At 43.9% G+C, this 26903-nt stretch overlaps 1 protein-coding gene across 3 annotated transcripts in view; it reads left to right on the forward strand.

Moving 5' to 3' along the window:
• The window catches only part of LOC119449839 (Hermansky-Pudlak syndrome 5 protein-like), a 39955-nt gene continuing 13052 nt past the window's right edge, over positions 1 to 26903 (forward strand). The window contains exons 1-16 of one of the 3 annotated variants that reach the window (XM_037713106.2): positions 1 to 141; positions 1116 to 1342; positions 2131 to 2241; positions 5993 to 6054; positions 6636 to 6822; positions 8951 to 9081; positions 11872 to 11998; positions 12821 to 12903; positions 15336 to 15416; positions 17435 to 17535; positions 18618 to 19812; positions 20864 to 21009; positions 21634 to 21751; positions 22086 to 23429; positions 24620 to 24781; positions 26713 to 26826. In XM_037713106.2, coding sequence (XP_037569034.1) covers positions 1235 to 1342; positions 2131 to 2241; positions 5993 to 6054; positions 6636 to 6822; positions 8951 to 9081; positions 11872 to 11998; positions 12821 to 12903; positions 15336 to 15416; positions 17435 to 17535; positions 18618 to 19812; positions 20864 to 21009; positions 21634 to 21751; positions 22086 to 23429; positions 24620 to 24781; positions 26713 to 26826 — 4070 coding nt within the window. In that variant the 5' untranslated portion in view covers positions 1 to 141; positions 1116 to 1234. Of the gene's footprint in view, positions 210 to 1115; positions 1343 to 2130; positions 2242 to 5992; positions 6055 to 6635; positions 6823 to 8950; positions 9082 to 11871; positions 11999 to 12820; positions 12904 to 15335; positions 15417 to 17434; positions 17536 to 18617; positions 19813 to 20863; positions 21010 to 21633; positions 21752 to 22085; positions 23430 to 24619; positions 24782 to 26712; positions 26827 to 26903 lie in introns of all 3 variants that reach the window. The other 2 variants (XM_037713107.2, XM_049665474.1) reach the window with 2 other exon arrangements.

Here is a 26903-nt window from a genome sequence, read left to right on the forward strand (position 1 = left end):
ATCGTTATGGATCACTGTCATGGATGTGAATCTAAGGCTGATCTCGAGGATAAATCCAAGGATTTAGGCTGGCTTACCATGGAATAATGTATCACAGCTGTCTATGGACGAACTCGCAACTCTGCAGCATCGTTTTGAACGGCAAGGCTACCGATCACTTTCAGCCCATCATAATTCGTATCCTGAGCGATTAATAGGCTTAAATTCCCGTACGTTATGCTGTTTTAGCTTACTAATGTGTTTCGGTAGTGGTTTTCAGCGTGCATTGATGATGGTTTGAGTATGGGGCTCGAGACCTTTACTGTAGGCCTGTGTAACGACTCTGTGTGGGCCACTATGAATAATTTACGCTTTACGCAACTACGATGTGACTGGCCGTTATCTGCAAAGTTGTTGCGTCTCGATATCACCGTTTCCAAACCGAAATATTCTACGTTTGTGCATTCACTTGAACAAATAAGAGCTGTCCGCCTTCTAATTATTGTCTTCACTCTCCTTAACTGATTCGTAACATGATACACTTGTCGAGGTCAACGGATCTCGTGCATCAAATTGCGTGCGCCAGCTGCTAATCCGGCATTTCTCGACATGTAACGATGTAACCGCGGTCTGAAACCCTATGATGGCTAACTTCAAATGCCAGGCATGAATGAATGACGTATTGTCCAGCGCTGATATATCATAAAAACTAATAACTTTTAAATTGTCGTTTTATTTGGACACGTAACACCATCATGTACATCAAATCCCTCTCAATCCTGCAGCGGGTCGATCCTCGCGACCAGACAAAGCGTTATACGTATAACTACACACTTGTTGATGTGTTTTCACTTTATGTTGAATAAAACGGTCGTTGTGTTTGCTGGGACAACGTAGTTCACAGAAAGCCGCGCGTGCAATCTACGGCATGCATTGTTCTGGCCACAGCTTTGTCGCTCTAAAGATAGACATTTTTTTCTGCGTATTATTTCGAGCAGCTGATCACAGCGTTTGGCCAGCATAAAAAAAAACGTCGATGATAGTTCCCTTACCGACATAACAATGAATCCGGATGTACACGTTCTGACTGAGAGTCCCCGCACCTTATTTCTTCACTCTCGGGACCTGTTTTGCAGACTCACACATTTGACAGCATGGCCTGCACTGTGCCAGCAACAAGGAGTAACCATGTGTGGACCACTGTGTCCTAGTGCCAAGTGGTCAGGCTGTGCTGCAGCTTACCTAGCCAAAGCGCATGGCCGAAGGTGGAGCCGAGCTGACCTCACAGGCACCCTTTGTACTGGCAGAATACCAGTCGCTTGATGGCATCCTTGCTCCAATCAGAAACCTCACTAGGGTCAAGGTACGTCTTCTTGCGTCACATCATTATTTTTGCTGTCAGGCAAAACGGATGCATATATCTCGGACAATGCAGGACACTCAGAATGGCATCTGTGAGTGCGAGCATGTAAAGCTGATGAAGTGTAATGAACTTTTCAGGGCATGTCTTTCCAGAAAAAAAAAAAAAAAGAAAGCAGGGCAGTGGATGCTATTCATTATAGAAACAGTCTTCTGTAGTTTACTGTAGTTGGCCATAACTTAGGGGATACTGGTGAGGCTTGTTTCACATCCTGTGTGCCACAACACCCCTCCAAGCAGATAATGTTTCTTCCGAGGCACAAGGCCCAGTAAGTAATAATATCATGGGCGCAAGAGCATATAAGGATGATAAAGGATGCAGACATAAAATTAGCAGCAACCGTTGTTATTGAAAGCAGGTGTTACGGATGCATCTACCAGGACTGAGGAATTATTAATGTGCCTTTTTTAAACCGGTGTGCCTGTTTAATTTTATGTTTTAGTTTCTGACAGCCAACTAACGTGAAAATATTTCTATTAAGCTGTATTCACATGAGAGGCCAAACCAAAATATGTTTATATGGTAACCTAGTTGTTCTGTTCAGTTTGAACGAACACAAATCTTGAGTAGTAAAACTCATTGGTGTGGTGCTTTTCATGTTTAAATGTAAAGAACAATACTTTTAAAGACTGGCAAAACTGGCAAAGCTGTATATTGCAGTGTTAGTTTTTCAATACAAACATTCTATTCTATTTTTTTTATGTATCACTGACAGTTCATTCTCTGCACAGTATGCCTGCTTTGACGCATCCAAACGGTATCTCGCCTTCGGGGCTACAACTGGAGATGTGTTCATGTTCCATCGAGACACCACTGCATACATTACAACAATCACAAACAAGGTGTGGACTCTTGAAACCAATCCTATTCATTTAATCAATGCGTTATGTTGGTGGCGGGAACAAGAAATTGATGTACTACATTTATTTTTGTTTTCTAAGCAAGTGGGAACATTTGAATTAAACACCATGCTCTACATATTGTATATCATTTTTGGAATTTGTCATTTGGTTTGACCTTCAGAGTTTCCTTGAAATCTTCATGGTCATGTCTACTACCAAAATGGAAACTAGTGGCAGAATGCAAACTTAGCTTAATATTTATTTACAGTGGAACCTCATTGATACGATTCTGCGTAATACATTTTTCGGGACTGATATGTTTTTTTTTTTCTTCTTTCCGATAATACGATTTAGTTGGATAATACGTTGGATGATACGCTTTATTTTCTGGTTCCCATGAAGATTGTATCAGCAAGATTCCATTGTAATTAGAGCTGTCCTACTTTCTGCTTTATATAAAGTGGAGCAGCATGATTTCTTTCACTCCACTTGGTAGTTGCTAAGAGCTTTGTTTTGAGACATGTTATCATGATGGAATAGAGCAGTTGTGCTGCTTGTGTTTATGACGCGGGCTGTTGTATTTTTTGCTTGCTGCACACTTATTATTGCCCCATATATGCGCATTTATTCTCTGCATCTGAATTTGCTAGTTAAGAGTTTCTCCTTTGATGGCAGTCAAACTCTCTTACCTTTGGCAGTGTGACTCATCTCCTTTTCCAAAAGCAGCTGTACAGCATACTGCTTCATATTTTGGTTTTTTTTTTCCCCCCATTGTCTAAGAGAGACAAAGAGATTTGTTGGCATTTTTCCACACCACTTGTTAGCGTGCAAGCTGTGAGCATATTTAAAACCTAAGTTCATTTTTATTTCTTATGCAATTGCTGTCTGCATCTTTCTTAAAGGGCCCATAAACAACTCCAAGGTCGAAAATTTATTATATAGTGCCAGTTGTGTATGAATCTACAACGGACATGAAGCCGCAAGAATTTTTGAAAATGATGCTGCAAAAGCAGAGTTACAGGCTTTTGATCATAAAGAATTCGGCTGCCACTTGTTTCTTCCTCCCCTTCTCGTCTCTTCCCTCGAGTAGTTTCTTCTCCTCACTGTGTACACCTCTAAAATCCTCTAAATTGCACAAGGACGCTATGTTATTATCGATGTCACATTCTCGTTTCTTTTTGTTTGTTTCAATAAACTGTCCACATCCAGTTAGCATGACTCCGCAATTTTCGGCTAACTGCCCCGGCCCGGGCCCCGTGCCCCGTGCTTCTGTGAAGCAGGGCTGGGCCGCAAGGGAACCTGTTCTGTGAATTATATGTGACCAGTGCCCGTTTTTTTACAATACATTGTTAGAGGCCCGACAACCCACCGTACAAATAGAAAAGAGAAAGTGCAAGCAAATGGTCGTAGGAGGCCCCATTACTCGATGGTGCTTTTCCAGCCCCACAGCTTGATACCGTACCACGATGTGTTGCAGAGACCGCAGAGATGCCCCACTGCCATTTTCAGGGTGTACATTACCAGCACCTTTGAGAAAAAAGAAAGCTGGAGCATCGCGTTGGTGGCGGCAAAGGACTTCATTATGTGTTTCCTTCTTTCTTTTCTGTTTTTACTATTGTAAATGTGTCCTTTAATCACGAGCGATGTTGCACTGTGAATTGCAAACCGAAACATGCAACACATGTGTGCACAAGCAAGCAATACAACTAGGAAGAGCAGGCATACGACTGGCATCAACTGCATGATGGCGTGCCAGCAGATGAACCGAAAGTCGTAGGTTCTTGTGGGTCGACCAATCAACAGCATTCACCCTGTTGACATCACCATGTGCAGAGGGGCACTGGAAAGTCCAGGAGAGGAGCACAGTATTGTGTTTTGAATTTGTGGCCTCCCCACGCCGCATAGCTCAGCTGCATTCGCCAAAGATTATCCTCACGGCATTCTGTACACGATGCGTGTTTATTTGAAATGTGTAAAAAAATGTCAGAGGTTGCTTGGGGACTGTTTAAATGTATTCCTTTCACAATTTCCTCAAAAGGATAGCGCCGATTAACTTTTTGTAACTTATTTCTATCATACATTTTACTACAATTGTGTACATAATTCAATAAATTACAAGCAGGGCGAAGTGAATAATCAAATGACCATACAATGACTCTATTGATGCTTTAAATATGATCCATGTTTCTTTTTTATAAGTAGATTGGTTGAAAGTTAATGGACCAAACAATTTAGGCATGCCCCCGGGCCTGACATCAACATCATGACATCGGGCCTGAATTTCTTGAGCATGCAACAAATAATTAATTATATACTTTTATGCATCTAATTAAAGTGCATGCCAAGTGCAACGCAGCTTTGGGCTTGAAGCAGGACTCCTCTTTATATCATCATATCAGAGATAGTCGTTGCGTGGTAGTGCAGACCATGAACAGTGGCAATTCAGCCTGGTGCAGTGGTTATAGGCCACACCATGGCCGAGGACACAGTACACCCAGGGGCAATATTGTCAATTAATCATATCACGGATGCTTTCACTTATGTGGGACATTATGTCCCGCCCATTGCATTAATAGAGCAATGGGCATCTTATCTGCTTGCATATCTAATGAATGCGCAGTAAAAGTGATAGTCCTGAAAGTGACTGTTCAAGAATGTAGCCCCAGCCCTCAGTGATGAGGTCATTGTGTGGCTTGCGGCCACTGCATCAAACTGACTGACCGGTTCTTCAAGGATTTGTGATAGCACATGATGACCACTTTCGATTTCCGTGATGTAATGAGGAGTTCTGCTTCAAGCTTGAAGCCGTGCTGTGCTAGGCGCATATTATTGAGTTGGTTACATTTATGTATGATGTATTTAATTATTTGTTGCATTCTCCAGGAATTGAGATTTCACTGCAATTAGTAGTAGCTTAACAGTGGTGTAGCAATGAACAGAAATGGAAACAAAAATTTTGTCAGTACTATTTTAATGCTGCCAACTTCCATTGATTCAACTTTGATGTGTTTCATCAATACTGAAAATTGTCTTGAATTATCTAATGTTTGAATTGAAAGGGTGCCTTGTAAATGCCGCCTTTTGATTTGTGTAAATCGCAGTGCCATTGGACATACAGTAAGATAACTGCCCTATTACAAATCCTGTACTTTTGTTCCTTTATTTATTAGTCACGTACGTAGGCAGTCAAGGACTGGTGAACAATCAAGCTAAGCATTTCGATCAACCCCCATATACCCTTGTCACAAAGTGTGGTACTGTTCTATCAGGACTTGAAATATGAGGCAGAGATGCTGAGTGAGGCCCAGTGGCCACGCTTTCTAATATTGTCGCACAGCATAGCCCATCCAATCACACCTGTCTTGTTCCAGTATAAAACAGGCACTTTCTTCAATAAACGTTTCTAATGCAGCCATCTAATTTAGCTTTGCGTAAAAATAATATGCTTAGCAGATTTTACTAAATGTGTTTTGCGCTTTTATCTGCTCTTGGAGCTGAGAGCTGCTCTTTCACACCTAGATGTGCTCATGAGGCAGATTTGTGTGTAATTTTTTGCAATAAGAAATATATAGCAAGAATGCCTTTGCGCTAGAGGCACAGTCATTAACACAGCACAACATTTTCATACTTCATTTCTAAAGGTTTTGGAGTGCCATTGCTTGCAGTTTGCTGGAATAAGTTTGTAGACGATTGCTATAAATGAAATGTCTACTAATATGGTTTGTAATCAGATATATGCATTCCTTTTTAGGAGGGTGCAGTGTCACAGGTTGCCTTGGCACCGGATGACTTCGTCCTTGGTATCGCCACTAGGTGTGTGTAACGCCACTTTGTCCTTTGGATTATATAACTCAAGTCAGTTTAGCTGGTTGCACTAATTTCAAGCACCACTTCTTTCTCACACATGCTCATAGGCATTCGGGATCAACAAATGGATAGTTCTGTAAAGACATCTTTTAGATTCTCTTTGGTGTTTTACTAGGCAATACCTTTGTGTCTGTGTTTATGTGAGAAAAATAATTTTACCGCAGCACTGAGCACGGTGTAACTGTTTCTGTACATTACTCAATTTTGTTTTTCTCATATTAAGAATGAACTCTTGTAAACATCCCAAGTATGATTACTACTCTGTAAATGTATCAAGGGGTTTCAGGGAGGGAACTCAAGGATTCCAGATATGACATTGATTATTATTATTATATTTATTATTATTAATTTATTTCTCAGTTTTCTTTTTCCGTGCGAGTGCTCAGGCTGGTGCATGTACTTCTCCTCCCCATTCTTTCACACCCATTTGACAATTTCATTTGATAGTACACTTGTGCATTATCAACAGTAGATAACTCAGGGGAGTAGGATCTCACAGGTGTGATACTCATTGCACACTGTTACAGTCGTGGGCATGTTGTTGTCATGGAGCACAATGCCAGGAGACCCGCAGTGCAGGCGCAGAGGCTGCAGCTGTCTTTCGAGCACAAGGGAAGTGTGGTCACATGTCTGGAGTGGAACAGTGTGGGAACCCGACTCTTTGCCGCCGACAGTACTGGAAAGGTCTCCGTCCTCAACGTGTCTACATCCAAGGTACATTCATGTTGAAGCACACTTTTGCCTCACGGTGCAGTTACGCTGTCACTCTCGCATTTAGCCCCTCTGTGTAGCTCATCATGCCTTAGTTAGAATGTTTCAGCAAAGCGTGATAATCGATCTGCTACTAGCCATATAATAGATTGCTCATCGCATTATGGCTTGAAGGATATGTTCTTAATCAGTGGATATGCCTGCATTGCACATTGTTTGCATTATAATCATAGTATCTTTATTTTTCTAGTTGTCGAAATACCCACCCTATGTTATGTTCGTGGTCACATTATATTCATGCATGAAAAGTCATATATAAGAATTACCATGCAGAGAGCTTCAGATTAGTTCTGACCACCATGGGTTCTTTAATGTGCCCCTAAATCAACGTACTATATGCAAGTTGTAATATGGCACCACACTTCAATACAAGGACGTAACACAGTGAACAAACACGAGTGCTGTGTTTGCTCAAATAAAGAACTAATTTGTGATTCTACAACCAACCAGTTGTAGCGATATGTAGAATTATGGAATTGTTTACAAGTTTGGAATGAAGGCTTTGCAAAGGTACTGAGCTGGAAAAATGTATTGTGCATTGGGTTATTTTTGCAATACTGTTTTCGGTCTGCCCCCTTTTCCATCCCCTGTCTTAATGATGTTCAATTTGCCCTGATTTTAACAAGCATTCCACCACAAAAAACTAACATGCATGCTCCTGTTGAGGGGTTTGATTGGATTTTTGTAATATAAACTGGGTTCGTTTTATTAATTTATTTGTTCATTTGTTTGTTGGTTTGTTTTTATGCAATGGCAATTACATGGACACTCCAAGCGGATTTCTGCCGTCGCCGTGAGTTTCCGTATAAAGTCCAAGGGCGATAAAATCATCGCCACGCCGTATGTTGTATGCGCGAATGAAAGTGCGTGAGGGACACGCGCTTTCACGGAGAGTGAACGCAGAGCGGAGAGGGGTGAAAAAATCGTCGCCGTGCGCCGTATGCTGTATGTGCGAGTGAAAGCACGCGAGGGACACGCGCTTTCACGGAGAGCAAGCACTATGTCTTCCGTCGTGTGAAAGGTCATGGGGGGATGGGAGGGAGGGGAGGCGACTTTTAGCTGCAGCACCAATTGCGTATCTTGCAACCGGGCGCAAGGGGAACTGGCGACTCAATTTCCCACGCGAAAGGAGGAAAGCGGGAAGGAGGTGGTGTTGCTTCTATTCTGCCAGCAACTGCGTACTTGTACTTTGCGTGGCTACAGGCTGTCGCGCGCGCCGTATCTTGAAAGCCATCTCCACACGGCTCTGACCTTTGTATGCGCTGTGCTTTTGCCGCTCAGTTTCCGTTGCAGCGATAGACGTCATGAACGTTCACTAGCTGCTGCTGCCGCGCTTGCTCACGCCAGCATTTTGACAGTGGTTGTCTGCAGGCATCGAGTGTGATCTATTCATGTTTGCTTGTGTGCGCTGACACCATGCTTGTTAATTCAGTTAGTAAGCGAATGTGTCCAAGTTTATGCAGCCGATACAATTACTATCCTTACTCTGTATAGCTCTCCACGAATTTGCTATTGCAATTGATGCTTTGCCTTTTGGACGAAACTGCGACTTTTTTACATACACTCAAGCAACAAGGTATTGTAGAGGGCAGTGGGTTACATAATATAAAAAAGAACAATAGCAGAATGATACAGTATTAGTAGAATATCATGAATACAAAACAAGTATCGAACAGAAATGCAGACATTGTAACTCGAAACAAAAAAGGGGAGGGGTGAATGCACCAAACGATAACATAGGATTATCACAGTGAGAATGCATAGATAAAGAACAACAAAAAAGATAGTGATCAGATATAGATACAATGTCAACAGGAAGGTGACTCCAATCGTTAGATGCGTGCGATATGAAGGAGTACAAAAAAATGTTTGTGTGTTTGAGAAAAGTGTGTGTTTGCTGATTTCTAACTAAGAGGATTGGTACTTGATAGTGAGTTGGTCATCTTTTATGCAATTTGCTCTTGATTTCAAATAAAAGATTGCCTTTTGTATGCTGCAAATAGTATTGATGTTGAGGGACACGTGCCATTGTGGTAATTTCTGGAAAAGTGTATCCCCTTTTCCCTTGCAGGCCAAGAGTCTGTTCCAGTCGCCACCGAGCACCCTGATGCGCTTAGACTCCAAAGTTGTGCAACTGAACTTCGCACAAGATCGGCTCCTTGCTTCAACTCTTACAAGATGTTATCTCGGTGATACAATCAGGTGGGCAGTCTAATAGTGTGTGTACTACATTGTAACTAGCTGTACCTTTGTACTTTCTGCGTAAGATATTGTTACGGGGAAAAGAAGCAAGAAATATATTTACACTGTATTTACAAGTATGGCAGCGGCTGACAAGATCATAGCTCGCGAAGTCCAGAGCGTCGTCTTCTTCAAGTCATGACCAAACGTCTTCTTCGTCGCTCTGTAACATGACCCCCGGCGGCTGAAGCACCGACCCGGTGCTGGTTAGGAGGCGGTCGAATGATACGGCTTAAGACGCGCCACGTGGACTACATCGGAACGAGGCTGAGCCACGGTGGGGTCAAGAGGGGCGATTTCGTAGGTGACGTCGGTTACTTGACGCAAGACGCGGTAAGGGCCAGAGTAGCGTGAAAGCAACTTCTCCGAGAGGCCAACGCGTCGCGACGGAGACCAAAGCAGAACCAGGGCGCCCGGCGTGTAGTGGGCGTCACGATGGCGGGTGTCATATAAGCGCCGCTGATTTTCCTGCGAGTCCGCAAGTCGACGTCGGGCAATATGGCGTGCCTCTTGTGCCTGGAGTAAGGCGTCCCGGGCGTACTCTGATGTGAAATGCAGGCTATCAGGCAGAAGGGTGTCGAAAGGTAGCGTAGGGTCGCGGCCGAACAAGAGGAAGAATGGAGAGAAGCCTGCGGTATCGTGGCGAGAAGAATTATAGGCAAAGGTAACGAATGGTAATGCAACGTCCCAGTCGCGATGGTCAGCGGAGACATACATGGACAGCATGTTAGTAAGGGTCCGGTTGAGACGCTCGGTGAGACCATTCGTTTGTGGATGGTAAGCAGTAGCAAGTTTGTGTTTAGTCGCGCACGAGTGTAGAATGTCATTAACAACTTTAGAAAGAAAGCAGCGGCCTCGGTCGGTAAGGAGCTGTCGAGGGGCACCGTGGTGAAGGATGACGTTTTCTAGCAGGAAATCGGCGACATCGGTTGCACAGCTTGTCGGAAGAGCCCGTGTGATTGCGTATCGGGTGGCGTAGTCTGTTGCGACAGCAATCCACTTATTTCCCGAAACAGACGTAGGAAAGGGGCCTAAAAGATCAATGCCTACACGAAAGAATGGTTCTGATGGCACGTCAAGTGGTTGAAGGCGGCCAGCAGGGAGTGTGGTCGGCTTTTTCCGTCGTTGACAAAGGTCACACGCAGCGATGTAACGGCAGACGTCACGGTAAAGACCAGGCCAAAAAAAGCGCCGACGAACGCGGTCGTAAGTCCGTGACACGCCAAGGTGACCGGAAGTCGGCACATCATGAAGCTGGGCGAGAACAGTCCGGCGCAGATGCGAAGGGACAACTAAGAGTCGGTCAGGGCCGTCAGGGCGCATGTTACAACGGTACAATATGCCATCGTGGAGTTCAAACATTCGAAGGGAAGGATCGGGCGTCGTTGAAGTCAGCCGGTGAATAAGGTCTTTTAAGAAGTCGTCCCGCCGTTGTTCCGCTCCGATATTTCACCTTTCCACACTAGAACACCTTACTGTTAACATGAGTGCAGCCTTATGGAGAAGATCGACTGAAGGATATCGTTTTGTGGTGGTGACAGTTTGCAGTCAGACAGGCAGGCAGGCAGAGGACAGTGAACGTGAAAGACATGTTCTTTTGTTGCATGTACTGTAATACTTTGAAATACCAAAAAACAATGTGGTAGCATCCATGGTGCTAAGCTTGGCAAGCATCTCTAGCTGCCATCAGACAGAATGCTATGGCTCGCATGCATCCACTTACATGTGTCCTGCAGGCACTGGAAGTGACACAATGGCAGCTATGTTTTAAGCACCACTGTTTTACCAATTATAATGGGGGTGTTGCATCACTGAAGCTGGTACTGTGTTTTCACAGTTATAAGGCCAGTTCTGTTCTACATTTGTCATTTTCTTGCTTAGAAAAGCTCCCATCTCAGTTAAAGTGGTGCACTGGAGATCTTAGAGCACTTTTCTGTAACCGTATTTACTCGATTGTAACGCAAGTTTTTTCCAGATTTTTTTCAACCTGAAGTCGATCCTCACGTTACAATCGAATACTGAAATTCAAGTTGTCTAAAAAGGGCCAAGATGCACCCAATTCTAAAGTGAAATATGCGAGTGAAAGCACGCGAGGGACGCACGCGAGGGACGGCTCTTACCTTTGTACGCGCTGTCCGTTTGCCGCTCAGTTTCCATTGAAGCGATAGACCACACGAACCTTCACTAGCAGCTGCTGCCACGCTTGCTCACGCCAGCGTTTTGACAGCGGTTGTGTGCGGTCATCGAGTGTGATCTATTCATGTTTGCTTGTGCGCGCTGACACCATGCTTGTTAATTCAGTTAGTAAGCGAATGTGTCCAAGTTCATATGGCTGATAAAACTACTGTCCTTACTCCGTATAGCTCTGTACTAATTTGCTATTGCAATTGATGCTTCGCATTTCGGGCGACACTGCGTCTTTTTCATGTATCCGGTGGTCTCGCGTACTTCAGCGGTTTTCTTCTTTTTTTTTTTCTGGACGCAACATTAAGTCACCCCTTGCGTTACTTTCGTGGTTTTATTTTTTCTTGATGGACGAAATGAAAAGTCACCCCTCGCGTTACAATCGTGGTCACATTACAATCGAGTAAATACGGTACTTTTCATTGAATTAATGTTTAGGCTTTTAGTGTCTCTTAAACGGGTTCTTTTACTTATAGAATTACTTTCCTGCTTTACATTGCTGCATTGTGTTTATCTTACCAGATGTGCTGGCGATTATTGACAGTATTGTTTGTTTCTTCTGCACAGGGAAAAGTTCACTCAAGTTGGCAAGAAACTGAGGGACGGCGAGTTTGGTGGCTGTTTCTACCCAGGCAGCAAGCCTCAGGACTCCATGTGCATTTACGCAGCCCGTCCAGGGTCAAGGATATGGCAGGTAACAATGAAGTAGAATTCCTTGAGACTTCTAGATGAGATTTGTTGATATTTCGCACTTGTTTCTTAAACGTGCAGATGCTGCACAGATGAGAAAGAGACAGGCAAAATCAAGCATTGACATGGTGTTGAAAGTGAATACTTGTGTTGTCCATTTTTTACGCACTGTGGGTCACCTGCGCTGTAAGAATGGCAAGGGGGTGGGGGACAAGGACAGGATAGAAGAACTGAAAGTTGGATAGGTTTGTTTATCTTTGTTGTAAGCAGTGTGGAGAGGATAGAGTGGTCAGTGTGTTACATTTTTTTAATAGACTTGTGTCACTCTTCTGTCTGTACCACTCTTTTCGTGCTTTCACAAAGAAGCAGCAGGGTGCTGATAGGTCAGTCGACCCAGTGCTGTGGAGCATAAAAGGAATGTGTGGCATGGTATGACGTCACAAATGCTGCAGTGGTGCTTGTAGCATGTTTTGATTATCTGGAAGCTGATAAGAATAGCAGGGTTGCCACTGACGAGTTGCCACGGATGCCATGTCGACCAAGCAAACTTGTCCTGTGCACCACTAGACACCACCTATTAATTACTTGCCTATCACTAGTGTTCTTTTGTGTGTGTGGGTGTGTGCTTGCACATGTTTCCTAGTCACCCACTGGCATTGATGAAGAGTTAATGCTTGGCGAGTTTTTTTTCTTATGAATTCTCAATATGTATTATATTAAAATGAGAGGACCAAACCAAAGCTCCAGGCAAACTGTTGGCGTGTAGCTCAATGCTTTGCTTTTGTACCAATAACAGCTGTACTACTCTGTGCCTTCTTGTGTGCAGGCTGATCTCAAGGGCAGTGTGCTCAAAACTCACCAGTTCAAGGAAGCTCTTGCCACCAATCCAGTCAAGTTAGTCACGTATAGGTAAGCAAGTGCCGTGATTGCTGCTGTGTTTTACAGCAAAAGCTGTATATGGCTAGGCGAAACGAAAAACCGTTCGCCACATGTTTCTATAAAAGTCTCCATTGGCTGCGCCGTCAGTTACATCGTTCTCTACGCTGCACCCAACCGCACGCTCCATTGGCAGCCCGTTAAGTGAGTCGTTAGTGAATGCGTTCCCGTCATTGGCACGTTGACGCTGCTCTACCCGCAATGCCGCCTCCTCGGCTCGTCGTTGTCGCATGCGTTCGATATCTTGAGTTAGCTCGGCATCGTGGTTAGCAGCATCCGCTCGCCATTGGTGCTTGCGTTCCACTGGAAACACAAACATGTAACCAATAATTGAGAAATGCTTCAATACAGCGTCGGGGATTAACCCACTGCTAAACACCGGGGCCGCACGTTTCAGCTTCGCTGGTTAACCATCTGTACGGAGTGCTTTGGTGGTGATTTTTTTTTACGGAAGCGTATAATTATATTCTGTTATGAAGTGTGTGCCTTAGCCAACGCTACTTGCCTTTTAGGATACAAATTTAAAATAAAGGGGCACACTTTTGCTGCAGATACGCATATTGTTGTTGCTGTCTTGCTGACGCGAAATGCTCTCTCATAATGTCTGAGGCCCAAGCTGTGCAAATATGTGAGCAGCACAAATGAAGTAGTAACACCTTATTCTGCATACCAATTGCTGCTGGTCTGACTGCCACCACTTCGTTATTCTCTTTCCTTTCTATCCACCTATTATGTTATGTTTTAGCTCATAACAGTATTAAAGCACTCCTGTTAAACTGATAGTATATACAGTTAAACCTGCTTATAACGAACCTCCATATAACGAATTCCTGAATATAACGAAGTTTTTCTATTCCCCGCCGTTACTCCATAGAAGCACATGTATTTGATGCCTCTACGTAACGAAGTGGCAGCGGGAGACCCCCTCGAAATAACGAATTTTCCCCACCGACAACCTAGAGATTTCGCCCCAAATTTTGTCATTTATGCACGAGCAGCAGCCGGAAGCACCTTCTCCGCCGCGCGGAATGCGAAGCGGCAGAGTCGCGCTTGAATTCACGACAACTGCGAGGCGAGAGCAACGCACGTGTGCGTGCGTGCGTGCGTGCGCTAGGCGGGCCTGCATCTCTCGACCCGGCGATCTTGCCGCCGCGGGCGTGACCTTTCCCCCTCCCTTCATTCAAACCTGATCCCGCTTGCTGGACGATGACGGAGCAGCATTGTGTTCATTGATGTCGTACGAACGGTCAGTGCTGCCGTCCATCAAGAACAAACAACAAAGTAAAATCACGCAGTTTTTTTACCGTGAAATAAATGTTTTAGGTGAGCTCTGCCGTCTGTTACCCTTTTGCTTACTTACCGTATTTAGTCGAATCTAACGCGCTCTTTTTTTCCGATAAAACGGGTCCAAAAATTGCCTGCGCGTTATAATCGAGTACGACCCTAAATTTGCGCTACCATATCGCCATCGGCATTTCAATATGGCCACCTCCTACGCACTTCGAGCCTAGCTCCCGTAGCTTTGACCATGTGCTGTAGTACGTGTGCTTAGGCATTAGTCTACCAATTTAGTTAAACAGTGAATGTTTACAAGTTTATACGGCCGATAAAACTACTATCTTTACTTCCTATAGCTGTCTGCTAATTTGCTGTCGCAATCGATGCTTCGCCTTTCGGGCGAAACTGGGACTTTTTTGTTCATCGCAACCTGAGTGTATTGGGAGTAAGTCTTGAGCGATAGTTGTATTTCTGTATGAAAACATGAGGTGCGCGGTACTGTAAAGGATTTTTTTCCCCTCTCTTTTGGTCACGGAAAACGGGTGCGCGTTACAATCGAGGGCACGTTAGAATCGAGTAAATACGGTAAGTTTTCTTTTTCAAATTTTCGCGCCGAACCTGCATATAACGAAATCCTCTTTTTAACGAAGTTTGTCGGGAATTTGTCAATTTCGTTATATCCAGGTTTAACTCTAATAAACAGGTTCCAGGCTCTCGTTTTGATTTCATTTTGTACTAGGTCAGGTCCCTCAGCCATTAGCTGATGCAGCAGAAGGATGGGCTGGTCCCATTGTCTCATTGCGACAAAAAGCATTAATGCACTGATCATAAATACGAGTTATGCAGTAATGCATATCTTCTTCTCCAACACCCAGCAATGGGCTCTAGTTGTTACAGCTACTCCAACTGCATACAGAGCTGTGACATTGATTCACTACCAATGCATCTAAACTATGAAAAAAAAAAGAACTTAGAAACCACTTTTTTCTCTTGTTAGCAGTAATCATTTATGCTAAAGCCTGATTAGATATTTTGACCTGTTGCACATGGTATTGTCACTGTAATATGATGGTCTCCGAAGTATCATTAAACCACTCGCAATGTCTTTGTGTTTGCTCAATTCCCAGGTCCGATTCTAGCATTTTTGGAAGCACAGCATCCTCAGCCTCAACAACAGCATTTACTAAACTACTGACTGTATGGGCAAGGTAGGACAATAGAGGCATGCCTCCTTTTATTTCTTTGCTCATGTGTAGTGCATGTTCAAGTTATTACAGCCCAGTTATCTCTGGTGTCAATTCCATTATTTTTTGTTGCTCAGTTGTTGCTGAGATTGTGGCTGGTGCAGCAATGAAGGTTTTCAGCAATCAAGGCAGTTGTGGATGCTTTCTTTTTATGAGATCGTGTCCTAACTTTAATACCCAGAATATTATAATAAAAGAAATATGGCTTTTAAAAATTGGAGTTTTAGCTGGTACATAAACATTGTAGTGATATTGCTAATGTTACTAGGATGTAACTGCAAAAGCGACTGCTGGTGCAACATCTTATGACACTGGGTCCAACCAGACCATGCAGGGTCTCTTGTTGGATTCTGTGGTTGAAAACCCTCATCTGCCGCTATAAACATTGTTGTAGCAACACAAATCTCTTAATACTGTACTTTCCACCACCACCAAGTGTTACACAGCTGAAGAATAATCGAGAACATTTTGGTTTGATAACAGCCACTGGTAGTGCTGTTAGCATTTCCGTCACAACATCCTGCCCGAACGGCAACTCTTAACACATAAACACATACCAGCTAAAACTCTATAATAGATAAAACTGCTATTTATTCATATGTTAACAAGGCTTTCTGTACTGATTTGGTGGCTGCATGACTGTTGCATTGCAGTGCACTGTCTTAGGTTTGCTTCCCAGTCGTAATGGCTGCCTGGTGGAGCAACACGCAAGAAATGCAGCATGTAGAAATGCAGCATGAAATGCAGCATGAAGACCAAAAAAGTTTTCGGACCACGGGATCTCGGAAAACGCTAAATATCCAAGCAGCCTTTAAATGTAGCCAGTAATACCGTACATCACAATGTTGTTTGCATATACCAGTAGAGGCTGGAAATGGGAATACCAGACTACGTTTTGAGGCTGCGGAGATATTCAGCTTTTTGTCAAATCCCTTGGTCCGTAAACTTTTTTTGGTCGATAGTAAATATTTATTAGTGCATTTTAAGGAGTCAAAATGTTAGTTATAGCTTTCCACAGCTACAGTAGATTTCTGTTAATTCAACTCCGGTTAATTCAATTTTTCGGGTAATTAGATCCTGACCGAAGGTCCGCGCTGGCACTTATGCATTTCTGTGGGCCCAAACATTCGTTATTTCAATCCTAAAATTGGCATTCGAACTTGACCAATCCGAAGCGCCTGACCCATATGGTGATCCCAATAACAACTCCTTTAGTGACAGCGTCTGTCATGGCGGAGCATAGGAAACAGTTAATGCGTTGAATACACGTCATCTCCTGTCAGAAATGCCTATTTTCGGCCCACTTAGGAAGATTTTCAAGCAATAAAGGTAGCTCACAATGTCTGATTATGTTATTTACCTTATTTTAATGGGTTTCTGTTGTTTTCCAAGTAAATTGGGATGAAAATTGCCTGCACGGTGCAATCGGATATGAAACTATAAAACTACCTCCGTGGCATGCACACGCTTTACCGCATAACATGGGTGTATTGCGGCGAAACTGATTTAAGGAAACTGGCCACCATTTTTAAAATCAGGTGCACGTTAGCTGACTACTTTGGTTAGGAGCTTTAAGTCATTTGTGCGTTAGCTTTTTCATTTTGGACACATAGAAAGTTGTCAGGCGTTTGATTCAGAGGCGTGTTAAATTTGAGTAAATACTCCCAAATGAATCAGTGGCGAGTTCTGGCATTCTTTTCTGCATCTTGTTTAATTCGATCCGCCAGATAATTCGATCAATTTCGGCGGTCACATCAGGGACGAATTAACGAAAGTCAACTGTACTAGCATTCTCAATTCTCATATCTTCTTTGCACCTTTGGTTTGTAAATTTTTTATACATCTAGCAATCAGATGAAAGTTAAACGTTTTCCTAGTAAAGTATAGCTGAAGTCTCAAACCCGCTGGATAATTTGTTTTGTATTCTTTAAGGTGATGGCAGAAAACCTTTAAATATGTGTTTTTGTTCTCTTTCTTTGCAGCAGTCATAACTTGCCATTTCTGATATCATGGAGTTCCAATGGCCTTTGTGTGATTGATCCACAAGCAGGAGAGATAGTCCTGTGGAATGACGAGCTGAAAGGTGAGAAAGCGAACTGGAACCTTTCAGTTTTATTTTAGTTGTGTGCTATGAATGAGTCATAGCATTAGTCTTGTTTGCATAGCTGAAACCTCTGCTCACAATGATGCGTACTAACAAGTGACTTTATTGAGGTGCTTTACTTCTGATCTGGTTTGATAACCTAAGATATGGTGTATAAATTAAGATGGAAGTAGGGGTTGTTGCATGGTATGTTAGGCTTGGTGCCATGATTCTGTGTTGTGCTAAGTATTTATGCTTGTATAAATTGTTTGTGATGTCTGTGAACGTTTTTCACGAGGCAGTCTGTGTTACAATGTTATCGCTCAGCACAAGAGGTGCCTTTCTGTATTGGAAGTTTCTCGAATGTTATCGCTGGTTCTATCCATTGTCTGTTGTCGCTGAACCTGATGTAATCAGATTGCATGGGCGCAACAAATTGTGTAGCATTTTCTAGAAGGCACACAAGCAAAAGCAACTACACTAGAACCTTTGACAAGTCATGTATAAAAGCCAATGCGCTCGACTTGCAGATCAGATTTTTGACGATCGACTAGTAGTGCTCACTGCTATCATTGTGCTGAGCGTTACTTGTTTTATCGGGCACAGATTTGCCCAATTAACAGTTTGCGTTTTGCTACTGTGATTCTTCACCACATCACGACAATGTGCCAATATCAGTGCAAGACTTTATTGTAGTGATTGTGCTATTTCTGCAATGCATTGCATATGCATTGTCTATGTTTGCACAGTTGATCAAAATAGTGTGCAATCTCTGCAACTTGTGGTAAATTTAGAATTAGGTAACCATGTGTCATTATGTGATTGGACATCAACATGTCACAGTTAAGTCAATGCAGTTGCTATTGCAGTTCAAGTGCAACTCAAACATCATGGCACTCACTCCTGCAACAGTAAAATATTTCCTTGGAGGGTGCGGCCAGTGGTGTGCAGTTCTGATCATATTTTAATTTTTGGCTGGCTGTATATAAATGGCACTCAGCATACTTAACACTAGAGTTGTCTCACTAAGTACGGAGAAAAGAAAGTAAGCTAAAGTTGTGATTGTGATTTTGTCTTTTCAGATGTGAAAGATTTGAGGTGTGTTCGCAACAACATTTACATCCAGCTGCACAGTGGTGAATTCTGTACCTGTTCTCTGCTAACGCCAGTGCAGGCTGTCCTGTGCCTCCTGCAGCACAATCATGCAATGCTGTGTGGTCAGTTTCTCTGTCAAAACCAGCTCCTGATTCCTAAGCCAGCCTTTGAAAAGACTCTGTCCAGTGAGCTGTGCTTTGAACTTCATGATAAACTCCAGGAGGCCGGTCAGGTTTCATTGGCCGTGTCTGTCGCAAAGGTACTCTTGGACAGCTATGACGTTGACATCACTAAGAAGCCAGCTAAGCCAAAGGTCGATCCTACCAAAGAAGAATGTTTAGACTCAGCATCGTCCAACCCTGCGCACGTCTCTGTTGAGCGTGCGCCGACCAAACGGCGCAGCAGAGAAGCCCAGAAATCTAAGGACGAATGCGGTGTCGCTTCGCCTCGTCACGTCCGCTGCCACTCATCAGAGCCAATCAAGACACAGTTGGTGTCCAGCCCGAGACCTGTGCGCAAGACAGTGAGGCGTGGAAGTGATCCTCCACCACCGAGCACATTAGACAAAATACTATCGGCAGAGAGCTCTTTGAAACCCAAACCGACCAAGGCCTGCAGTCCTAGACCAGCCCGTAAAACCGTGGGCTTGTCAAGTGCACAGAGAGAGAGAAGCCTGAGCCTGGATGCTCCTCGACAGGGAACGCACGAATCTCCACCGTCACGAACACTCTCAGAGAGGCCGCGGCAGCTACCAACTGTAGCCAAGAGCTCTGCGCTCATGGGTCTCAGCGTGGGAAGCCGAGATCAGAACAAGGGAATAGCAAAAGTCAGCAGCAGCAACAGTTCGGGAAGGGAGACCCCTGAGGATGCCGAAATGTCACCGACCCCAGGGTGCTCCGTGGCCGAGCGGGGCAACAACAAGAAGGCCTATGGGAGTGCATTGCGGATACTGCCAGCCATTCCCGCATCACCCTTGGATTCACCCATGAGTCCGTTGGACAGGGTGGACCCGGAGGTGTTGGCCAGCATGTATGCTGAACAAGATGTGGGCTACGAAAGCGTCTATCAGTACCTCAGCTTGGGTGTGTACGGCTCGAGCCTTGTGCCTGCTGCTTTCACCATGCGAGGCACTGACCTGGCTCAGCTGGCTAATGTTGCTGACCTTGCGAAGCTTCGAGATACGTAAGTACTCCCAGGATGGTTGTTTCTGGTGTTTAGAAGGAGCCAAGGTTTGCCTGATGTAGTTTTGTGTGCATTCGGAGCAATTATTGAACCGTAATATACTATGAAGGGATGACTTACGCACACCTTTTCTTTGCGTGTTGACAATTTCTTGTTCAGTGATGAATGAGCAGACACTCCTATAGGGTATTAACTGTCAGCTTCTGTGCATTTCACGACACATATCAACAAAATAAGACCTCTGTTCTGCTTTATTACCCCCTTCTATGGATCATGTAGAAGTTGCAAAGAGAGTGCCAACACTGAGCGATGGATACTATTGATGTATATGTAGTGTGTTTATATTTTAGTAGTGTTCATATGGTATATTAGCCTTGTGCAGTATTTTATGTGATGTTAGTTGCAGTACATACTTGTATTGTAAGGCCTGATATTAAGAAATTTGCAGGCTCTAGGGTGAGGTCTGTTGATGCTAGGCAGGTGTAATCCTGTGTGCCAGTAACAGGAATATACACTTGCACAGCATCAACTAGTGGCATGGCCTTCTACTTCTGCGTCTTCCTCTTTTTTTCTTTTTCTTCTCTCTCTCTCTCTTCTTTTTTCTTTGTGGGCGCGGGGGGGGGGGGGGGGGGGGCACACACTCGACCAGAGACGGGGAGGGTGACAAGGGGCTGGCCAGAAATTGGGGGGAGGGGGGAGCACGTGCCCAGTGTGGAACCCCCTGGCTATGCCACTGGCATCACCCGTAGACATCTGGCCCTATCATGACATTGCTCTGACAGTTTAATATCGTAGAAATTACTGGAGGAAATCTTATTCCACTGCAACAAACGTAAACCAGCAAACTCTGAGTTCTTTCCTGCCAAATACCCAGAAGTGCTTTGTGAAGGTGCTGCACGACTCCATGTGGCTTTTGCATTGAGAACTTGCCATAAAATAGTTGTGTCTACGATATTGAGGGCATGTTGGCTGTAAATTTGAAGTTTTGAGTAAAAAAAAAAAAAAAGTCCATTAACAGAGGTCTTGGCATTCTGCTTTGGCTATTCTGTAGGCTGTCGTCAAGGCTATCCAATGGCAAGGACACTATCTTGAAAAATCTCCGTGGCCTGGAGAGCAAGCTGAAGTACTTTTCAGTGGACCAAGCTGCAGACGTAGGCCTCACATCTCCATTGTCTGTGGTACCAGAGTACACTCCAGGTGCGTTGCAAGCTGTGAAGTCATCATTTTACTTATCATGAGTGATTTTTCATACTAGAATTTAAATGCCTGATTGGAGGTGGAAGAAAGAAAACATTGGGTTGACAGGCATCTGTGGCACTCCTCATGGCATGGCAATATATTTCATATTTTTGCAGTCATAAATGACATAAATTGTACAGGTGAAAACATTGTTGAATGTATATAAGTGGAAAAGTAAAAAATTTTTAAGGCACTTAGTTCAAAGCAACACTGCACAACAAGCCTGAAAGTATACGAAGAAGTACAAGATGAAAAAAAAAAATGTCTAAATGGCCCACTAATGCATCTTTGTGTAGTTTTTTCTCTTGCATGCAGTATTATATAGCACGAAATTCCGAAATTAGGTACATATGCATGTACAGTGGAATCTCATTGAAACGATTCTGCATAATACGTTTTTCGGGATAATATGTTTCTTTTTCTTTTCCCGATAATACGATTTGGTTGGATAATATGTTGGGTAATGCAATTTTCGGATGATACACTTTACTTTTCGGTTCCCATGAAGATCATATCAACGAGATTCTACTGTACCTAATTTTTAATGTTGCACTAATTAATCTTTTACTTTTTTTAATGCAGCTGAGCCTAACTTAAGGCCAGGAGAAAATTTTACCAAGCACCTGACACCAAAGGAGGAGTTTTGGTCTTTTCTTCCTGGTGTGAACAGCAGCTTCATAGATGCAACGTTGCAGGCAAGGTAAATCTTAAATAATTTTGTTTTTTGGTCATTCTTTCATTATGTTTACATTGTAGTTTTATTGCTTGTCTGAATATTAGTACTACCTGTTTGTTAGTGCAGACACTGCTATAAATCATGAACAGCAAAAATTATTTTGTCTCGAATCCACTATTTTGAATAATTCGAGACAGTCATTGCTGAAACACCACATATGTAAAAGTGACTACAGAAGTCAGACTTTTGCTTAATTTGGATCCTGAATTTATGACAAATAATGTTTACTGCACTTGTCAGTGTTTTCAGCATTCACCTTATAGTGTTGGGCTTGACTGTAAACATTTTTCTTTTCCAGCTCAAATGCCAATGACCCAGGCATATTCTACCATGGCCCCAGCCTTGTCATGGTCCTCGAAGAATGGCTTGATGCTCTACATTCCACTCAGATTTCTATAGTCAACCAGATAGCATCTACGGAGACAGCAAAGCTTCCTGCTGTTATAAGCCACTGTGATAGTGTACAGAAGTCTCCCGATGAAACATTCTCTTCTCCCAGCTCTCAGGGTGAGACGAGAATCACCGCACAACTGAACCTTATCAAATCCATCTTCACTAGCGATCCGTTTCGCCTCCCCTCCGAAGTGGCAGAGAAAGCTCGAGAGCTTGCGATGCTGTGCTTTCAAACCCGAACACTGGGCAGTGTGGAAAGAGTTGCGACAAAGGTGTCCGAAGTTGAAAGTCATGAGAAGCTTACATCGTCAATGTATAATGGCAGCTCTGCTGCCACGGACATGAAGCTCTCCAAGCACAGTAGTACAAATTCGCTCGGGAGCGAGGACACTTCGACGCACTGTGACCTCAGTCTTTCAATGCGGTCCTCGGTGTCTGAGAAGTACGGGTTTCACCTCTCCGAGATGCCAACCGTCGACTCCTGCAGCGAATCGGCCATGTTCCAGAGCATGTCTTCATCTTGCGGAGGCCTCTCGATCAACTTGGACTTTCGACCCGAAGAATCGGGGCAGCAGCCATGTGCATCGTCTGTGAGGAAGATGTCTCTCAGTCAGCACAGGCAAGAAACAAATGGTGACGGAACTGAGAGTGCAAATCAGGAGCCGGGTGTTGCCACTGTTTCAGGTGCTTCGCCCAGTGAGTCTCCTCTTCGAGAGAATGGAAGTGTCAGCGTGCATGAAGATGCAGCAGTGCCAACAGAAGGCTCTAGTGTTTCTAGAGATGAGTGTTCAGGTGCCGTCAGTATGAATGGTTTTGCATTGCACGAAGCAGCGAATTCATGCCAAAGTGTTGCAGGAGAGGGTTTCACAGGCCAAAGAAACTTGTCAGTTTACAGTGATCTGTCACCTAGTCAGGGTTCTCAAAGCGAAGCCACATCGGTTTCCTGGATGCCAATGATTGCACAGAGTAAGGAAAAGACAGAGTTGTTCAAAAACCATGTAAACGATGCCAAAACCGCACTCTTCATTCGGTATTACTTTCACTTCCTCGATCTTGAAGTTGTGTGGGACGTTGTGCAGCTCACGGAGAACCCATGTTTTGAGACATGGAGCACTGTGGTGTTGGGTGTGCTTCAAGAGTTGAAGGCTCGACATCGGAATCAAAGTGGTCCCGAACATCTGGTCATCATTGCGCATCAGGTGGAAAACTTGGCCAATCAACCATGGCTGCTTCTAGCCTACCTTGTGCTGTAAGTTACATGGAGATGTAGCACTTTGAAAACAGAATGCTGTTTGAAATAATTTTTTTCAGCAATTATTTTATTCTGTAGTGCTTTTAGTTTAGTGAAGTGTAATTTGCAGGACTTAAAGACTTGCACCTCAGTTCCTTTATTTCAGTGACACATCTCATAGCTCAGTGTTGGACTCTGCACTGGCCTTTGAACTGTTCATGAAAAGGTGTGCTTCAGTGGCTTTCAAAAGTTTTGGCTATCTGGACCCTTTAACCAACTCAGTAAGGATTTGTAGGAGCATCACGAGCAATTTATTGCTATTTGTATAAAAAATGGGGATCATGCTAAATACATTATTATACTAGTCAATTTGCTGTGGTTGCATCTCAGAAGCAGTAAATGTTACCAGCGTTCTGTAATTGTCAAGTGATGTCATGCCAAAAACTGAATGCAGAGTTAAAGTTCGGTAACCCGAGTTGCAAGACTAGTTCAGTGTCAATGGTGTTTTTGTCCTCACTTTGATGCTGATTAATGTAAGGAATCAGTTCAGAGAACGAAAGAGCAGTTCAGTAAAAAAAGATCTGCCAGACGTAACAAGACCTACTAACAAAACTGTTTATAGAAGGCCCTTTAGTTGTGAGCACTTTTATGTAATGCAGACAGGTTGCTTCCTCAATCGGAGAGGAAATGAGTAGTACGTGTGTTGGGGGGGAGGGGTTTACCAGTGGAATGTCGTCAAAGCTTTTGTTTCACTATTGCAAATGAAACTGCATTCTCAAATTTGAAGATAGTGAAGACAGAGGAATGAAGAAGTGCGTCTTAAGATCGAGGCAGGTCATATATTAGTAATTTTGGTAGCATGTGTGTAAGCCAGCTTTTGATTATCCTTCGTAAAGAAGAGTCGTTGTGCCTCAACCAATATATCTCGGAGTGAACACATGTGTCTGTGTGATTTCTGGGCGCTGCCTTTGCTAGGGCATGTACAGATAGTTTGATGTGTTTTCCTTCTTTTTCCACAAGTGCGACATTTCGCTTGATTGGCACTTGCGTTGGCATTTTTGTTCCTCTTCTTTCCATATTATTTTACGCCTGCTCTTTCATATGGCGAATCTCTGTCAACTCGCTTAGCTTTCTGTCATTCTAAGATAACCGATCAACCTAGCCAGCAAATTTTAGTGCTTTTAATGGACACTGGTGTTCTCCTGCAGACTGCACGAAGTGGCACAGGAGAAAGTGGAGGACACGTTTACCAAGAAAGCCAGCTGTCTGTCAGCAAGAGATATCCTCTACTTCACCCAGCTGTGCAAAGTGGAATCCCTTTTCCTCGGAGCCATGCAGGGTGCTCTAAGCTGTTTCACCTTGCCACAGATGTAAGCACACATTTGTCAACCGTGCTTCGTCCATGCTCTTGCTTGTGTTTGCATTGCACAAAAAGGCAAAGCCATCGCCTGATTCAAAAAGAGGTGTATTGCCCACCACTATTGTGGTTGCCCGTGTGTAGTGAAGCCTTGTGGCAGTGGCAAATTTGCTGGTGTTGACCTGATTTTAACTGATAAAGGCAGCCTGAGGCTTCTGAGAGGCTGTGCACTATTAAATCAGGCCAGTACAAGGCACTGTAGAAACGACACAAGGCTTTATGCTCACCCCAGCAGCAGCAGTTGCAGCGGGCTAAAATTTTTTTAACAGCTGAGCTGTTCTTAGTCGAGCGAGCGCCATCTGGATGGGATTTTCGCAAGGAGGAAACCGCGGCGCTCCGCTGTATGAGTGGTAGAAATGCTGGAAAAGGGGCTTGTGTTTGAGTTTCCGCGTAAGAGAATGATATTTTCTCGTATATTCAAATTACAATCCGACGCTATCACGTCTGTAGGTTGTGGTTACGTCATACTTTACGATTTTTCTGATGCATTTTACTTTGAGAAATTCTGTTAGTTCACCAGCACCTCTGCGCTACATGGAGGGCCTGCGTGATCGGCGTGGTTCAGGATCATTTTCTTGGCCGGGCAACGCCCCAATGCCGACGCCGGATTTTCTGCGACACAGGGCCTTCGCATTAAGAGAAACATACGCGACAATCGCAGAAACAGCGCGACCACAGCTCCGCTGTTTCGACAGATTTCACTTCGTGGAACTGGCTGCACTTTTTTAAACAGCCACTATATCCCTTTAAACCTTTGACATACAATAGAGAAAGCCAGGAGAGGATAAGCAGGAACATCAAACAGACCCAAGTCTGTTTTCCGACCCTACACAAGACAAAGTGGGATAAAGGTTAGAATGTACGAATCAACCCTGCTAGCAAGGATGGCACGGTATTACACCTGTGAATGGTCACCAAGGCCCGGCCTCTTTTTAATCGCTCTGGATTGAGTGTACATGTATAACCTAAATAATTTTTCATCTGAGCTGTGGAGCCTCACTGGCATTCCAAAGCCATAAACAATGGGCAGGCTAGTTCAAGTTGATATGATCTCGACCGGGTGAAGTCAGTCGTCACCGCAAGAATTAGGAGACGACGACGAAGACGGACATCTTGATGATGAGAAATAGAACGAATGTATTCACTTCATTGGTACGTTTGTGACTCTATCCGATTTTTGAGTGGTTCTGCCTAACACGTGGGCCAGGGCAGCCTTAAATAGCCCCTCGCGTACAGCCGTTACAATCGGTGAAGAGGTCCCCACCGAGAAGGTCCGAAATCACTTCGGAGAAGTGATCCGAAGTTTGCTGAGGTTGTGCCCATGTATTTGCCAGTGCCTGCGTGTTCAGCACAGTATTGTGTGCCCTTGTCAAGTTGTAAAGTCGGTGGCCTCCTCCCCTTCGTAGCCTGCTGGTTACCCATGCCAGCTCAGGATGTGGCAGGGTCCATAGGCGTGACGCTTTCTTGATGATGAGGGAAATTACCGCGACACGGGAAAGTGAGCTGGAACATTTCCCTCACTTGCGAGGTTGAATTCCATTCTGATCATAACAACGCGCTCCAGAGCTTAGGAGTGCTGCAAATTCAACTCGGGCCCTGTTACACATCCTCAATGCATCCCTGACAAAGGTTGTTATTGAAATTCTATTGTGTCTTTATTTACATTTTGTTGCCTTCAGGTGAAGTTGTATAGGTGTAATTGAATAGCATGATTTTTTATTGATGCATGATTTTTGCAACGAATGCTCAATGGCTTGGAAACATCTTGGGAGAGGTATGCATGGAATTGATAGTATGGTTTTAAAGAAAATGGTGACATTGTTGCTGTCGGAGGGGGACATTCTTGGTTTTATGTTTTATGTGTGAATATGGGTATCTTTTCAGGCTCTCGCCATTTCGCAAGTACCTTGAGAATGAGGAGGTTCGGTGGGAGTGGGTAACGCAGTGCTTGCAATCTGTAAATAATGAGTGCCTCAAGTGTTCCTGCGGAGCTCCAAGGTGAGAGAAAAGCATCCATGGGCATACACTTCCCCAATCCTCTACTGAAAGCGGTTATGTTCGATAAGTGTCTTGTT

Source organism: Dermacentor silvarum, chromosome 4 (assembly GCF_013339745.2).
Source record: "Dermacentor silvarum isolate Dsil-2018 chromosome 4, BIME_Dsil_1.4, whole genome shotgun sequence".
NCBI lineage: Eukaryota > Metazoa > Arthropoda > Arachnida > Ixodida > Ixodidae > Dermacentor > Dermacentor silvarum.